Here is a 17,389-nt window from a genome sequence, read left to right as displayed (position 1 = left end):
GAAACCTGTTTAATTTCCTTTTTTGTATCTTCGATAAGTTAGTTTTATATCTAAGATTTCTTCACATGGGTTATAATTCATCTGTATGTTCAAGCTTTCATGTAAAAATATATAGTGCCTTCAGTTTTAACATAGTTTCACATGTTCTCAGAACTGCTAAATTCAGTGCTATCAGTAAGGCTTAATAAGTAGTTCATTGGCCCTGTAAGATAGGAGCACTCAGCTCTGTCACAATTTGTTGTTAAACACATCACTCAATGTAAGTATAAAAATATTTATTGATAAAAAATAAACTTATAATTCAGCAACTTGAAGTTCCAGGAGCATTTCTGTTGTTCCTATGTCAGTAAGCCCTTGATTTTTCACATTAAGGAGGGAAAGCTAAGCATGTTACTTGAAGTAATTTTTTCCCAGTCACCATCACATTGATCCTGTGCACCATGATATATGCGAGGAACTCTTAAGCTTAGTCTTTGATTCTGACAGAGGTATTCTATGGACTGCTGCATTGAAAAGGACTTGCTGTTTTCATCCAACACCTCTGTGTTGTGTGGTCTTGCTGTGAAAAAGAAGACAATACCTTGTTTTCAGTTTAAGTAGGACCACTGGAGGATGCAATTATCGGGACTGTTTTTTTTTTTTTTTTGAGACGGAGTCTCGCTCTGTCACCCAGGCTGGAGTGCAGTGGCGCGATCTCAGCTCACTGCAAGCTCCTCCTCCCAGGTTCACGCCATTCTCCTGCCTCAGCCTCTCCGAGTAGCTGGGACTACAGGCGCCCGCCACCACGCCCGGCTAATTTTTTTGTATTTTTTTTAGTAGAGACGGGGTTCCACCGTGGTCTCGATCTCCTGACCTCGTGATCCGCCCGCCTCGGCCTCCCAAAGTGCTGGGATTACAAGCGTGAGCCACCGCGCCCGGCTCAGGACTGTTTTTAAAACCTAAAAGCACGTTTCTTAACTGAACTCTGAAGGGACAGTAAAGATACGGTATTTTATAAATCAATATTCTGTATCAAAAAGCATCCCAACGCTTTGAGAGGCCAAGGTGGGAGGATCGCATGAGCCCAGGAGTTTGGGACTAGCCCTGGCAACATAGTGAGACCCTGTCTCTACAAAACATTTTAAAAAGCTGGGTGTGGTGGCACATGCCTGTAGTCCTAGCCACTCAGGAGGCTGAGGTGGTAAGACATGCTTGAGTCTGGGAGGTGAAGGCTACAGTGAGCTGTGGTCATGCCACTACACTCTAGCCTGGGTTACAAAATGAGACCTCGTCTCAAAAAAAAAATAAAATTTTAAAAAATCCTTCATGTATCTCTACTTATGTTTAGACAGACAACTGCATCCTGAAATAGGATGGATTTTGTTCAGGTTAATATTAGAAGAGACCTGCTCTGATACTACATACAACAGAAAGGCAATTTGCTCGTACTACATATAACAGAAAGGAAAACTAAGGTGGCCTCCCTATTAAACGTTGGTTGCACATTTGCTGATATTTATAGTATTTTATAAGAAACTGGCATATAACAGCAGGGCGAGGTGGTTCACACCTGTAGTTCTAGCTACTCAGGAGGGTGAGGCAGGAGGACTGCTTGAGCCCAGCAGTTCAAGGCTGTAGTGATCTATGGTTCTACAACTGCACTCCAGCCTGGGTGACAGAGTAAGACCCTGTCTCAAAAAAAAAAAAAAGAAAAAAGAAAAAAAAGAAATGGCACACAAGGCTGGGCATGTTGTAATCCCAGTACTTTGGGAGGCTGAGGCAGGAAGACTGCTTGACACCAGGAGTTTGAGACCAGCCTGGGCAACACAGCAGGCCCTGTCTCTACAAAAAAATAAAATGCAAAAAAAATTGGCATATAAAATTAAAGACTGTCCTGACTAGTGCCTGAAATTATGATGAGTGTCTTCAAGTATGAATATATAACCATCACCTGGAAGGTTCGGTAAATGCCCTCATCAAATATGTGCTACCTTTGCACACTTTGTAGTATGTAAGATACTCGTGTTACTATATTCAGAGTAACCAATATATTTAAAGGTTACTGGATGTTAAAACAGGCTTACCTTTTAGTGTTTTAAATTTCATATAGTTTCTCAATAGTACTATTGTCTAATAATCAAAATTATTTTATATTTCTAATCTAAACAATATTAAGCTTTCTCTATATTTTCTCCATACCTTCATATTAAATGCTTGAGATTTACTCTCAACTTCACACGTTTGTGCATCACTTTCTTTGCAGTAACTTTCTGCCCCAACTGTATCCATAATATTGCTTCCACAATTCTGCGTATTATAGCCACTATCCATCTGACAGGAGAAAAAAGAAAAAAATATATTGTGAGGAACTTAAAAGTCAAATATTTAAATAAGTAAACCACTATAAACTGTCATTCACTACATCTGAACGATCCTAACATGTAATATTGATCATGTTGAACAAAATTCAAAAGTAATGCACAAATATAAAAGGTAGTTCTGCATAGTACTGATTATTGTAGTCATTTTACAATTCCTTTCAATGAAATATATCTTGTAACTTCCTTAAGAATCAGTGAACGGCCTACTGACAAAATGCTTTCCTGTTATTCTGTGATCGTACTTAGTAGACAAAAACGAGTATTAACAACTAACTTCACCTTCCAACGCATTTTCCAGGCTTGTCTGTAAATGGCTTGAGGCATGCTGCCTTTTAAAAAGTGGGTTATATTATATTCACACCTAGTTGTTCACAATAATGCCACATATATAATGGCTCTAGATGTTAGTTGAGCTTTTCATGTTAATAAAAATTGTAGCATCCTAAGATACACTGTTTCAGTGCAAAAGAGCAAAAATGAAAGATTCTAGCAAACTTCCAGCTTGGAAACATTTATTGAGTGTCTCTAAAAAGGCCAGGCACTATCTCTATATATTTAATATTTTTTTCTCCTTTCAACAACCCTATTACTTTACTAGAGAAGGAAATTAAGGCTTAAAAAGCTTAACTTTCACAATGTCATCCAGTGATGTGGTGATGGAGATGTGAGACCTAAGTCCAGGTTCTGTTCACTGCACAACACTCCATTTACCTGTATAATGCTGAGCACCAAAGAAAGCAATCCACAAGGGAATCACTTTGCATTTAAGCCCTCCCTGCAAGTTAGGATCAGAGGGAAGGAAAAAGCTGACTGTCATTTTGTTTTCCTCACAAAGGTACAGACTAGCCTAGAAACTGCAGTCTATTATCACTTAATAATCCTGAAAAAATGTTCCCAGTTTTCAGGGCTGGATACATATCTGCTTACTACTAGAGGTCATGTTCCATTAGAACAAAAGCCTTATGAAGTGTAACATTTTTGGGGGAAAGCCTTGTTCTGCTATCATTCAATAGCTACTTGATCAAAAATATAAATGTCAGATTGCTCCCAGAGATTCTGCCAATAGCTCTTCCTTCTAATATTCATCACTGCCAAATAGCTGGCTTATAATGCAATACTAATATGTAACTGGATATATATGGAGGGAAAAGTTACTCATTAGTACAGCAGGAAGTAAGGCATGCGGGGAGTTTGTCCCATACTATGGGAAGAGCAGGATCGACGGGAGCCAAGTTGAGATGGTTGCTGACTTCACTGTCTCTCATCTAGACTTCTGCTAATGTCAATGCCTAATATGTACCAATCAGGCAACAGATACCTTGTTATCCCCCACAGGCATCAAGGTAGGCATCAATCTCACTTTATAGCTAAGAAGGATAAGGGGATAAAAATTAAAAAGTCATGTTCGATTCACTGCTATGTAAATCTTGCCTTAAGATCCCACAGCCTGGAAATAAAAGAACTCTAATTCAAACTTGGTTCTAATTGCAAACTTTATATTCCAGTTGGGCCATGGTGCCTTTAAATGGTGTCCTATGTCAGTCATTTAACATGCACTTTCTTACTAAATTTATTTTTCTACCACATAAATTAGATGTCATTGTCTTTTAAAACTTTTAATTGGCAACAGTTGTGCCCTGTGATAGCATTCCTTGACATCTGGGCCCAGCACTTTAGCCCTTCCCTCATCATTCTCAGTCCCCCTTGTTTGTTACCATTCAGAGGAACTTGCCTTCCATTACTACTTATGTTTTTGCTTTTATTATTATTTTAAGCTGACCACAATTACACATATTTATGATGTACATGATATTTTGATATGTTTACAATGTGTAATGATCAAATCGGGGTAATTAGCATATCCATTAACTCAAACATTTATCATTGCGTTGGGAACTTTCAAAATCTGCTCTTCAAGCTATTTGAAAATATACGATAAATTGTTAATTACACTCACTGTATAGAGCTATAGAACACTAGAATTACTCCTCCTATCAAGCTGTACTTTTGTATCCATTAACCAACCTCTCCCTATCCCTGCTCCCCCTACCCTTCCCATCCTCTACTACCTACCACTATTCTACACTCTTCTATGAAATCAACCTTTTTAGCTTCCATATGAGGGAGTACATGTGGTATTTATCTTTCTGTGCCTGGCTTATTTCACTTAATGTCCTCCAGTTTATCCATGTTGCTGCAAATGTAAGGACTTCATTCTTTTTTTATGGCTGAATAGTATTCCATTGTGTATATATACCACATTTTCTTTATCCATTCATCTATTAATGGACACTTACGGTGATTCCATATTCTGGCTATTATGAATAGTGCAGCAATAAACACTGGAGTGCAGGTATCTCTTTGACATACTGATTTCCTTTCCTTTGGATATATACCTACTAGTGGGATTCCTGGATCACATGGTAGTTCTATTTTTAGTTTTTTGAAGAACTTCCATAATAGCTGTACTAATTCATATTTCCACCAACAGTGTTCAGGCACTGTTTACTTATATTAATCACAATGATCATGCTAATATCCTGTAATCCTATTATTATCTCTATTTAAAGAAGAAACAAGCTGAAAGAAACTGTCACTTTCTGGGATTTATAAAGCTAACAGAGCTGAGCTATAAACTGAAATCTGCCATTATGGTTTCCCAAGCCCATGTTCTTTAATGCCATGCTCGCCCCTCAACTAAATACCTTTGCACCCACACCCATCCTGGCACCCTGCCCTCCTTTAAACATGGAGGAGTTACCACGGCTACTCCTATCAGGGCTCTAGATTCTACCCCTTCTTGCATGCCTCAGTTCTGTCATTTATAAAACAGATCACCATTTGACAGATGACAGTATCTATTATATCTGTAAGGTATCACAGGGATTAGCTTCTGACTGTAAAATGCTTGGCATGCTCTCTGGTACTTGAAAAGGACAGGTGACGGATACCTATTAATAATTATATTAATAATTACGTTGCCCAACTCCTAGTTTTTAAAAACCTCCCTCTCGTCTTCATTTAAATGCTGTATGCTGTTTCTTCTGTGTTCCATTATTGGAACATTAAGCATGTGGGAGTTACTTACATCCTATTGTTCAAGGTCATTGCCAAGGTCTGATGGCGAAAATTCAAAAAATTGCCACCTTAGGCATAAATGGGTTAAGTAAAAACAAAGTAAAAGAGCAAACTACAAAAAGATCTGATGTTGATGCTCTTCTCTAGGTATCATTTTCTTTCCCTTCACAACTAAACTCCAGTTATCTACACACGTTATTTCATTACTTCCCCTTCTTTAACCTTCCATTCACTTTTCACCTTGAGGCTGTTCAGTTACTAATTACTTCTCTTACTAGTCCAATAGCCCCTTTTCAAGCCCAGTGTTCCTTGCTCCTATTTTGGCAATGCTAACTATTCTTTCCTGCTTAAAATGCTTCATGACACTGTGCTTTCTAAGTGTCCCTTTCTCCTCTTTGGCTGGTTCTTTTCAGTCTCCTTCAGGGGCTGTGCTTCCTTTACCTGATCCCTCAATTCTTCCTCAGGGTTCCAAATCCTGGCTCCCTGTTACTCTCAGTAAATACCATCCCTCTGGTTGAACTTAACCTACGCATGCCTTCTGTTTTTGTTACACAAATATTTAATGAGCGGCTATTACGTGCCAGGTTCTTTTTTATAAGCACTGGGGATAAAAACATGCATGACTGCTGGATTAGTCGTCTGACTGGAAAGAATGCAAAATGTACATGGAATCATGAAAGCATATGGTCTGGCCTGGCTAATGTGATCTGGGAAGGTTTGAGGATGTAATCAATAAGTTGTCAATGAAAAAAATAAATAGGAGTTAACTAAGTAAAATGGGATAGAAATGCTACATAGTATGTGCAAAGGCCCTGTGACAAGAGAAAACATGGCTATTTAAAACTTTGGAAAGCTAGTGGGACCTAAACAGAAAATGAAGCAAACAAGCTGGAGAGTAGAAAGACCAGCCTTGCCAGCCACATTACAGACTTTTAAAATTAGTACCGAACACATTTCAAAAATGTAGAAAATAAAAAACTCAATAGAAAGGTTATTATATAAACTGGAGGAAATTGCCCAAAAATTCAAACAAAAAGGAGATTTAAAAAAAAAGATTTTTAGAAATTGGAGAATCAAAAGGAGTTCCAGAGAGAACACTAGAAGCGGCAGAGGAGAAATCTAAGATATTATTCAAGAAAAGATCCAAGAAGTGAGGGGAATAAGTTTACAGACTGTAAGGGCATTCTGAGTGAAGAGTATAATGGATGGAAAGAAACCTGCACTAAAGGACATCACTGAAATTTCAGAACCCTGTAGACAAAGAAAAATGCCTATCCATGTCCAGGGAGTTGGGGATAAAAAGAGATCATAAACAAAAGATTAAGCACTGAAATAGCTTCAGATCTCTCACTGAAATGGAAGCAATACCTTCAAACTCTGAAGGACATTTCCAAACTCTCAAATGTGAGAGACAGACACATGATCAGACATGCAATGTCTTTAGAAATGTACTCTTCCTCAGAAAGCTAGTAGAAAGCTAACTATGTGGCAGAATTGTAATGTATGAAACATTTTTAGTAGACATTATGATGTTATGGCCCAAAGAGTAAAACTGAGACTGCTTGGGGGGTATCACATAACATATTTTTACCCAATAGAAGGAAGAGGTTTGTAATAGTAAGAGAAATTAAAAAATGAATGGAATAGCCCTGCAAGTGTAATTAAGCATAGATTGTTTGACAAGTTAGTAGTGACTACCATTATGGGAGAATATGCTACCCACGGCTTCCAAAGGTTAGTTGGATTAGATGATGATTAAGGTTTATTTCAACAAAAGTATTTTGTAATTTCTCTATATAAAAAAAAGAGAGAGAGAGAGAAAGTGAAAAAAGGCAGAGAGTAAAAGAAGCAAACAATGCCTTTAAGGCATATACTTTTAAGCCTGTATGTGCTTTTTTCTATTTATGAAACTGTAGAGAAGCTAAAATACATACAAGCGATTCTAGTATGATCTTTTTTGAGCAATGAAGCTATAAGTCAGGATAGGCAACAGAAGCATAAAAATATGAGCAAAATACTATATTTAATTTTGGGTCATTTAGAATCTTTCCCTGAGTTTTAACTTCAGCATGCCAAAACTGACAACACTAAAGCCTTATAGAGTTGGTGTGAGAATTAAATGAATTAATAAAGTGGTTAGAAGAGTGCCTGGTATATCAAAACACTATGTGAGTATTAGCTATTATTATGAGTCAGTATTAACTTTTGGATTAAAGAACATGGACTCTAAAGCCAGACTGCTGGGATCAAATCTCAGCTCTTCCACTTACTAGTTGTATAGAAACTTTAGGTAATTTACTTAACCTCTCTGACCCTCAGTTTCCTCATCTGTAAAACAGGGATAATAGTACACATACCTCACAGGATTGCTGTAAAGATTCAACAAATTAAAACATGTAAAGGTCTCAGAATAGGACTTGGCATATTAGTAATGCTACGTCAGTGTTAGATGTTATTGCTATCCCCTTCTGACTTTTGAAGTTCCTTCAAAATTCTCAGCTCAAAGAACACAACAATGAATGGAACAAATGCCTTTCCAAAGTGCTAATTATGAAGTATACGTATCTGTCAAATGGATCAAGTTTTCCTGTTGTCAGAGACATTGCAAAATTGGAAATGTATAATTTCATGAAAAATGTTGCTATAAATCACGTTTCTAAAAGAAAAGTACAAAAATGCATACATAAAAGAACTTTAAGGCTGGGCGCGGTGGCTCATGCCTGTAATCCCAGCACTTTGGGAGGCTGAGGTGGGCGGATCAACTGAGGTCATGAGTTCGAGACCAGCCTGGCCAACAAAGCTAAACCCTATCTCTACAAAAATACAAAAATTAGCCGGGTGTGGTGACGCACGCCTGTAGTCCCAGCTACTCGGGAGGCTGAGGCAGGAGAATTGCTTGAACCCGGAAGGTGGAGGTTGCACTGAGCCAAGATCAAGCCACTGCACTCCAGCCTGGGTGACAGAGTGAGATCTCATCTCAAAAAAAAAAAAAAACAAGTGCTCTAAACTCTGTTTATCCCCCCTAAATCACATAAAGGAAAAACAAAAATGATTTTATTTTTAGAATACAAATACTATACCAGACCTTGCATGTTTTGGGGGACTGGATCCACATGAAACAGTGATGAATCCTGCCTGACTCTAGCAGGATTGATTTCTCTAGAGCAGGCTAATTTCTTTTCTGCTCTCATCTGTTCCTACTCCATATAATCAGTTAATGTGAATATGAAATATGTCTTATCAGTCATAGTTAAAATAAATTTACTCTTCTATCACTTAGTATTAATATTTTTTAAAAATATTATATAATACTATAGTCCTCATGTTTAATCCATTATCTTTGTTATACTATAATCTTAGAAAAGAAAGGATAAAGAACACCAAGGCAGTGAGGAAGGGGCTATAGAATATTAAATACCTTACCTGAATGTTACTGCTTTCATAAGGAATGACACTGCTTTCAGCAAGAGGTGACATGCACATATGAGAGTTTTCAATACTGAAGGCAATGCCACTCACAAAATCAGTCATGGGTAAACTGCCATTATCAACCGGCTCTTTAATCCAAGTGTTCTCATCTGCTGTCTCTATAGGATCAACCATATCCACAGTGTTATTGTCTTTCTCCCTTTCAACATCCTGCAACAGTGCTAATTCTTTCTCAGAAGCACTGGACTGATTTTGTATAACAGACATGGCAGTCACAACCAAATGTGTACCATGTGTAGAAGCCTCATTACTAAACTGCCGTAGGTGTATTCCAGCAGCATCCATGGCTGGTGATGAGACATCTGTGGAAGGAATATTCTCTTTATCTTCCTCATCTTCACCTTGAGTCTCAAGAGTAAAAGGTATCTGAATCAGTGGGGTCCGATACTGAGTACCACCGCTATACATCTGAAGTCTCATAGGAGACCAATTTTTAATTGGCGAGCAGCCATCTATATAAGGACTTCTGATACATGGATTAGTTATCCCATTAGAATTTGTTCCAGATGAAGCATCAGGAGAATGAACAGTAAACTTCCTTTGTTCTGAAAGGTGGGAAGGGAAAAAAATCACATCACAAAAACATGAAAATGGAAAAGTCACTACTAAATGGTAATCATGTTTCATGCCAGGAAAAACTGCATTTCTCTAATAGTTGTGTTGTTTACCAAAGTGAAATTCTGATGTCAAAAACAATAGCACAAATGGATGTGTCTTAATAAGCAAGACGAGGCTCTTAAAAAATAATTTATTTGGCACTTTCTCTCTCTTTTTTTTTTTTTGAGATAGGGTCTCACTCTGTCGCCCAGGCTGGAGTGCAGTGGCACAATCACAGCTCACTGCAGCCTTGAACTCCCCAGGCTGAGGTGATCCTCCCACCCTAGCCCCAAGTTAGCTGGAACTACAGGCATATCACCATGCCTGGCTAATTTCGGTTTTTTGTGTTTTTTTTTTGGTAGAGATGGGGTTTCACCATGTTGCCCAGGCTCGAACTCCTGGGCTCAAGCAATCCACTGGCCTCGGCCTCCCAAAATGCTGGGATTACAGGTGTGAGCCATTGCATCGGGTCACTTTCTCTTTTTTAATTAAATTATTTTACTCACTGAGAATTATTTGCTTATGAGCATACTGCTATTATACTAACATTGTTCAAATACACGGAAAATCCCTAGCAAATCAGCTGAAACCTACAACTTAACAGCTGTGCTTGGCAAATGAAAAATGTAAAAATACATGTGTTTATGTAAAATACCATAAGCAATATGAAAAAACAAACAAAAAATTGGAAAATATCTGCAACAATAAAGAGCCTAACAATGATAATCAGAATGATAAAAATGCTTTAAAACTTTAAAAAATACTTTTTGTAACTTAATTAGCTTAATAAAAACAAAAGTTTTAAAAATGGACGTAACAACCTTTCCAATGGTAAACATGCATATGAAAAGTGTTCAGCCACATAAATAAAAAAAATATGGAAGTTAAAGCAAGGGAAGGCCATTCATTTAATAATAACACTAGGTTGAACTAACAACTCCCCCCCCCCAAAAACATAAATGACAATAAATATTTGGAAAGAACTTAATGTCATTAGTGACCAAAGATACAAAATTTAAAGCAGTAAGAGATCTTTTTGTAATATGCCAAATTTGTAAACATCAAAAATAATACCAGTGTTTCTCGTTGGGAAGAAATGATTTTCTTACAAACTACTCATGAAAATTTCAATTGGTACAACCTTTTATGAGGAAAATTTGGCAAGATTCATCAAAAGCCTTAAAAACATTCACCCCCTTTGACCAAATAAGTTCACTTCTGAAAATTTAATCTAAGAATATAAATATGTATAATATCACGTACCCATAAGGATATTAGTTTTGTGATAAAGAAAACTTAGAAAAATTTAAATGTTTATCAATGGTTGAAAACGAATGATGCATTCATATGAAATATATAGCAATTCAAAGTTGTGCTTTGAGACAATTATAAATGACTTGAACAACCTATGAAAACACTCATAGAATGCTTTGTGAAAAAAGCAGGATCTAGAACCATCTATATATATGTATATACATGTATGTAACCGTATGTGTATATCCATATATACACAAAGACTAGCAAAATAGAGTTTTCAGTTTTCCAATTTTGTGTACTAAGTTTTTAAAAACTGTGAATAGTTTTCAAAAAGTGCTATAATTTTTACAAAGAGAAATTCATGTATTGCAGAGAGAAATGTGTAAATTTCCACACATCGTATTTACATTAAAAACTTTAATCAAATATACCTATACAAAATGTGAATATTACCAAAGTCTAAACCTACAGGTCAGAAGGCATACGAAAACCAACTTGTCTCTAAAATTGCTAAATTTCCTTTGATAGTGTTTGATGTAAATATTGCTAATTAAAGTAACTGTATTTAACATTACAGTAGAAACTAGTGAGAATTCCAGCCTTTGAAGGTAAACTGTTCTTTTATTTAAAAATCAAAGTTTTTAAATGTTAGAAGGTTAGTGATCATTTTGAGGTGTATCATTAAGACAAATTAAAAGAACCTCTCTAATAACAAATATTGATAGTATAAAACTTTTAACTAGGTATTTTATTATGAGACATACCTGAAAGTGGAGTCTCTCCTATCTGAAATTCAATTGGTGAGAAAGTGGGTGAAGAAATAGGCGAAGGACTAGTTATGCTTCCCAAGCTGTATTTTTTTGCACTAGCCTGAATAGGGCTAGAAGAAAACTGCCCCTGTAATAAAATTAAATAGTAAATAAATGTACATGGTTCTCTTCCTTAACTCTTATGCTGCATACTACTTATCACGGTCTTCAAAACACACTTATAAACTAGGAATAGTTCACAAGAACCACCAAAAGACACCTTGCAACAAAGACAACTAAGAAGATTGCTACAAAAATTCTGAAATAGTATCAAATATGTTAGTCAAAATATAAACACATTGTATTTGAACAAACCATTAAGTTTCACACTAAGCAACCATCTGTGAAAAATTTTTAAATAATTTACTCTATTAATGCCAAGCCAGTTGTATTATACTGTAAATCTCACATACTTTAGTAAATAACCTATGCTGAATTTCCTTGAGACTCATGATAAATCTGGTCATCCTGTACATATCTAAGTACAAAATTGAAGAGTCTGACCTAAAACATGCCTATGACTAATGATAACATATGAACTAGAGTTAGTTTCTGTGAAGCATCATACTCAAAAGACAACCATCCCTCCTTCTGAAAGCAATCTGGGCAGCTCGGTCCAACTACATCTCACAGTGGTGTCCAAGGGAGAGAATACAGTCATGAGTTCTTAGTTTCTGTTTCTGCTTAGGCCAGTAAAGGCCCTTCCTCATCTCTCTTTTCCACTTATTACTAGAGACAGAAACCAAAAACCATGGCTTCAGGCTGCTGAAAGCCTAAGGTAGAACAACAACAAAATGTGGGTTCAAGCTTGACAGCATATTAGCCAACTGCTTTTTAGTATACTTCTCACCGAACTTGGTGTCTGCAAGGGGCTCCTACACTTTACAGGAGACAAATCTATTGAATAAAACATCTCAAGTGATGTTTGAACACCACTATGAGGACTTCTGGGAGAAGCCGAAGGTAAGGAGTCAGAGATGCTTCCGTTCCCATCTAAAAACAGCTTTCTTCTGAGGGATGAAGAACTGAGGTTTCCAGGAGATTGATCTGCAAATTCATCAGCTCTAAAATAGTCACCTATATTTAATAATAGGAGAAAAGGCAAAGCTAGTCATTTTAAAGAGCAATTATACTTCTGTTACTCAACTTTTAAGAAGCCAGCATGCACTATGTTTGAATTTTTTCCCGAAAAGAGGGCAAAGTTTATTTGCATATGTGATGTTTTACATCTTAAATTATTCCTTAGTTTTTAAGTGCTACATTGTTAGTATACTATCAATAAAATGTTTATAGTTTCTGTCTATAGTAATAAAGTTCACTATGATAATAAGGCTAATTCAAACCATGTTCAAGAAAAAGAGAAATTTCAGGGCAGTTTCCCCACTTCTTTAGAAAGAGGCACTGCCACAGATTTCCCATGTTACCATTTACAAAAAGCCAGCCAAACAAAACCTTTGGTTCAAGTTATTAAAGGTTTAAACAAATACAGTATTTACCTAATATATTTTCTAAATTAAAATCCACAGGAAGAGACAGCAATGTCTGACAAGCAGCTGGAAACAAGCAAATAAATAAACAAGTTCAAACGTGGGATAAATCAATGGAAGTATACAATATGCAATTCAGCATGTGCTGCCCAGTCAACCATCTCCCTGTAATGTTCCAGCCAAATGGAATTATTCCATTTCTGCATTCTATTACATACCCTGCCACCTTTCTAGAAGTGTTTTCCCACACTCTCCGCCACTGGTGTAAACATGTTAATAGTAAAAGTTAACTCCTGGCTCTGGTACTGGCACTTGAAAAGGAAGCCAGCCTATATCTGGGGGGAGATTTCTCACATTAACCAATTTTCAAAAGAATGCTTTCCAAGACCAGAAATCAATTCACATGCTTTGAACAAGAAAGCAAAACACTACTGCTATTTCTAAAACATGGCTGGATGCATCTGTTCTACTATACTTGTTTTTAAAGGTCAGCTCTCATATGGTTATTATGTAGCTCATTGAAAAAATCCAAACAGGCCAGGCTTGGTGGCTCACACCTGTAATCTTAGCACTTTGGGGGGCCAAAGTGGGCGGATCGCTTGAGCCCAGGAGTTCAAGAACAGCCTGGGCAACATGGTGAAATGCTGTCTCTACAAAAAAATACAAAAATTAGCCAGGTGTGGTGGCGGGTGCCTGTAGTCCTAGCTACTGAAGAGGCTGAGGTGGGAGGATCACTGGAGCTCGAGAGGTCAAGGTTGCAATGAGCTCTTGATTGTGCCACTGCACTCCAGCCTGGGTGACAGAGTGCGACCCTGTCTCAAAGAAAAAAATAAATTAAAAAAAAGAAAAAGGAAACAATTTCAATTCCAGAGTAAAGTGTTACTACCTGAACTGGGTTTAGAATCCAATGTAGCTTAAATGGAACATACTTCTTTTCAAATTGTGTTCGTACTCACCATTGCTTTTCTCAGAGTGAATGGTCAGCTTTTTTCCGATTGGAGAGTCGCTATTTGTGTTAATGCCTGTAAGACATTTTAAGTGAAAAATCCTATGTTTTATACTCTTCATTTGCTTTAGCATTACTTTTTCCAAAGTAAAAAATTAAGAAAGTGGAAACTTATTTTGTAACATTAAAAAAAATCTGCATATATAAGTATATATTTTGGTATGTTTCTATTATTTTTTTACCTTTGAGGGAATACAAGGATAAAACTAAAGGATTACCACAGCAAATAAGGAGACACCAAGCAATATTTTTTTTACATTTTTCTTTAAATAATTGTATACATTTATGGGGTACAGTGTGATGTTTCAATACATGTATACACTGTGACAAGAGCAAATCAGGCTAATTAACATATCCATTGCCTCAAATACTTTTCTTTGTGGTGGGAACATTTAAAATCCACTTTCAGCAATTTTGAAATATATGATACCTCATTATCAGCTATAGTTACCTGGGTGTGCAACAGATCACCAGAACTTATTCCTCCTGTCTAACTGAAACTTTGTACCGTTTGACCGACATCTCCCCCATGACCCCTCCTCCCTACCGTCTGGTAACCACCACTCTATTCTCTACTTCTAAGAGTCTGACTTTTTTAGATTCTACATAATAAGTGAAATCATTCAGTATTTGTCTTTCTGTGGCTGGCTTTTTTCACTTAGCATAATGTCCTCTAGATTCATATATGTTGTCACAAATGACAAAATTTCCTCTTTTCTAAGGCTGAATAGTATTCCATTGTGTGTGTGTGTGTGTGTGTGTGTGTGTATATATATATATATACACCGCATTTTTAAAAATCCATTCATCTGTTGATGGACACTTAAGTTGACTCCATATCTTGGCTGTTGTGATTAACGATGAAGCAATAAATATGAGAGTGCAGGTATCTCTTTGAAGTAGTAATTTTGGTTCCTTTGGATATATACCCAGTAGTAGGACTGATGAATCCCAAAGTAGTATTTTTTTTTAAGGAAATGATGGTTACTCTTCATGACGTCAACCTTAAAAGGTTAGGGATACCCTTTAGCTACCCTCAATGTCCTCAACAGATTAAAATGCCAGATTATTTTGACAAAAACTGAAATTTGATCAATAAAACCATGCAGTTTCTTTCACAAGAAGAGTTAAAAATATGGGTGCAAATTATTTTAACTCTAAAGTTTTATAAGTTGAAAAATCACCAGATTAAAAAAACTAAAAAACTAAAACCATTTCAAAAAAGACTAATATAAGCAAAATAAAAGGAAAAAAAAGCAAGGGGACCAAACAAACCTCCCTCCCCCCAAAACCAGAAACAACTCAGGAATTCTAAAATAAAATGACAAAATAGAAGTGTAGTAACCTAACAATCCTAAATTTTAAAATGGGTAAGTGGGTTGCTGAATAAATTAAAGTTCCCTGTGAAATACTATCAAAACGGGTAAATAAATAAAGAAAATTTTGGATGCAGATGACTTTGTCACTGCATGCAGAGTGACCTTCTATAAGGTAGATGTAATCAATACTCTCTCTGCCTAAAACCCTGCAATAGTCTTTAGGATAAAATCCAAACACTTCAATGGCTTACAAAGCCTTTCAAAACCATGTCTATTTCTCTAGCATGGTTGCCATCTGATTAAATATTATTTGAGTACCTAAAACAAACAAACAAGAAACAGGTATCTCTCTCATCTCTAGGTATCTCATGCTCTCTTCTCCCTGCCTTTTCTCCCCTGCATTCCAAGAGTCTAACTCAAATCTCAGCTTAAATTTTATCTTCTGCCAGCATGCCTTCCTTGCCTTCCTCAGACCAGAAAGACACCTACAGCAACATTATCACATCACTTTGCAACTCTATTCCAAGTGTTTTGGTTGTTTCCCCTAGAAGGGCTTAGACAAGTTTAAGACCACAATCAAATGGGGAAAAAAAAAAAAATTGATGGATTTGGCTGCACCAAAATAAGAATTTCTATGCAACCCAGGATATCAAGAACAAAGAGTAACATACATATGACAGAATGGGAGATAACATTTGAAATGTTTAAGACCAATATAACCACAATATATAAGGTATCTTAGAAATTAACAGGAAAAAAAGGTTAGCAACTCCAATTGAAACATATCAATGAATTACAAATAGACATTTTCTATGAAATTTAAAAGGTCATTAGTCTATGAAGACAAAAAGAAAACTGAAACAATCATTTATAATGTCAAATAACCTATAGGAAAGGCAAAGATGTAAAAGCTGGATAATGCCAAGGGCAGGCAGGGATGCTGGGACACAGGAACCCTAGGGACTGTTGGGGCTGTACAGACTGCAGATATTCTAGAGAGCACTCTAATACTGTGTAGTCAGATTAGGTAAAGATATATCCTATAACTCAGAAATCCTCTACTTGGGTATATATCCCAGGGAAATTCTCACTCAAGTCCATAAATAAAAACACATGATGATATGCACTGAAGCACTTTGCTGCATAAATATTAATAATAGTAAATGCTACCAGCACAAGCTAACATGTATAAACAAAACCACTTTTCCCCTCATTCATCATTTTATTTGTTAATCTTTAGGTAGATAACCAAACACCATGTGCTAGGTACATTATCTTAGAGGTACCACAATAACTATCATTTTATAGATAAGGAAACTGAGGCACAGAAAAGCTAAGTAACTCATCTAAAGTCACACAACTAGTGAGCTTTACTGGGTACAATTCAAACCTAGATAATATTACACTAGAGTAAGGGTCAGCAAACTATTGTTCATGGCGCAAATCTGGCCTTTCACCTATTTTTTTAAATAACAGTTTTCCTGGTACACACTCACATTCATTTACATATTGTCAGCGGCTGCTTTTGTGGTACAGCAATAGAGTGGAGTGGTTCCGACAGAGATTGTGTGGTCAGTAAAGGCTTAAGTATTTATTATTGAGTCCTTTACCCTTAAGGGCTGCCAACCTTGGCCCTAACGCAGCATCCAATAGAACATTTTCTGTGATGATGGAAATGTTCTCTATCTATACTACTCGATATCCACATGGCTATTGAGCACCTGAAATGTGAATATTGTGAATGGGGAACTCCATTTTTAACTTTAAATTTACATAGTCACACATGGCCACAACTGTCAAGAACTATAAAGGGTCTAAGATTCTACCCAACTTGCCAACTAACAGGTGAACATGTCAAAGTTCTGTTGGTGCTGGCTAAAGACCTGAGGCTTCTGGGGGCAAAGACAAAGGACTTCATTATTTGCAGCACAGCAGGCAGCATGAACTTAACGTTCCTATTAATTCCCTTTGCTCCCAAGTGCCAAGA

The 17,389-nt window shown here is 36.6% G+C and overlaps 1 protein-coding gene across 3 annotated transcripts in view; it reads right to left on the bottom strand.

Annotated features, from left to right (window-relative positions):
• Positions 1-260: 260 nt before the first annotated feature.
• The window catches only part of BORA (BORA aurora kinase A activator), a 29,680-nt gene continuing 12,551 nt past the window's right edge, over positions 261-17,389 (bottom strand). For 2 of the 3 annotated variants that reach the window (XM_058437975.1, XM_058437977.1), the window contains 7 exons: positions 14,034-14,099; positions 13,087-13,143; positions 12,441-12,667; positions 11,553-11,678; positions 8,862-9,479; positions 2,179-2,310; positions 261-559 (listed from right to left, as the gene is read on the bottom strand). In XM_058437975.1, the coding sequence (XP_058293958.1) occupies positions 494-559; positions 2,179-2,310; positions 8,862-9,479; positions 11,553-11,678; positions 12,441-12,667; positions 13,087-13,143; positions 14,034-14,099 (1,292 nt within the window). In that variant the 3' untranslated portion in view covers positions 261-493. The remainder of the gene's footprint in view (positions 560-2,178; positions 2,311-8,861; positions 9,480-11,552; positions 11,679-12,440; positions 12,668-13,086; positions 13,144-14,033; positions 14,100-17,389) is intronic. The other variant, XM_058437976.1, reaches the window with a different exon arrangement.

The sequence above is a fragment of the Hylobates moloch genome, unplaced genomic scaffold (genome assembly GCF_009828535.3).
Source record: "Hylobates moloch isolate HMO894 unplaced genomic scaffold, HMol_V3 SCAFFOLD_4, whole genome shotgun sequence".
In the NCBI taxonomy this organism is placed as follows: domain Eukaryota; kingdom Metazoa; phylum Chordata; class Mammalia; order Primates; family Hylobatidae; genus Hylobates; species Hylobates moloch.
Note: the sequence above shows the minus strand (reverse complement) of the source record. Positions and strands in the feature narration are given on the sequence as shown.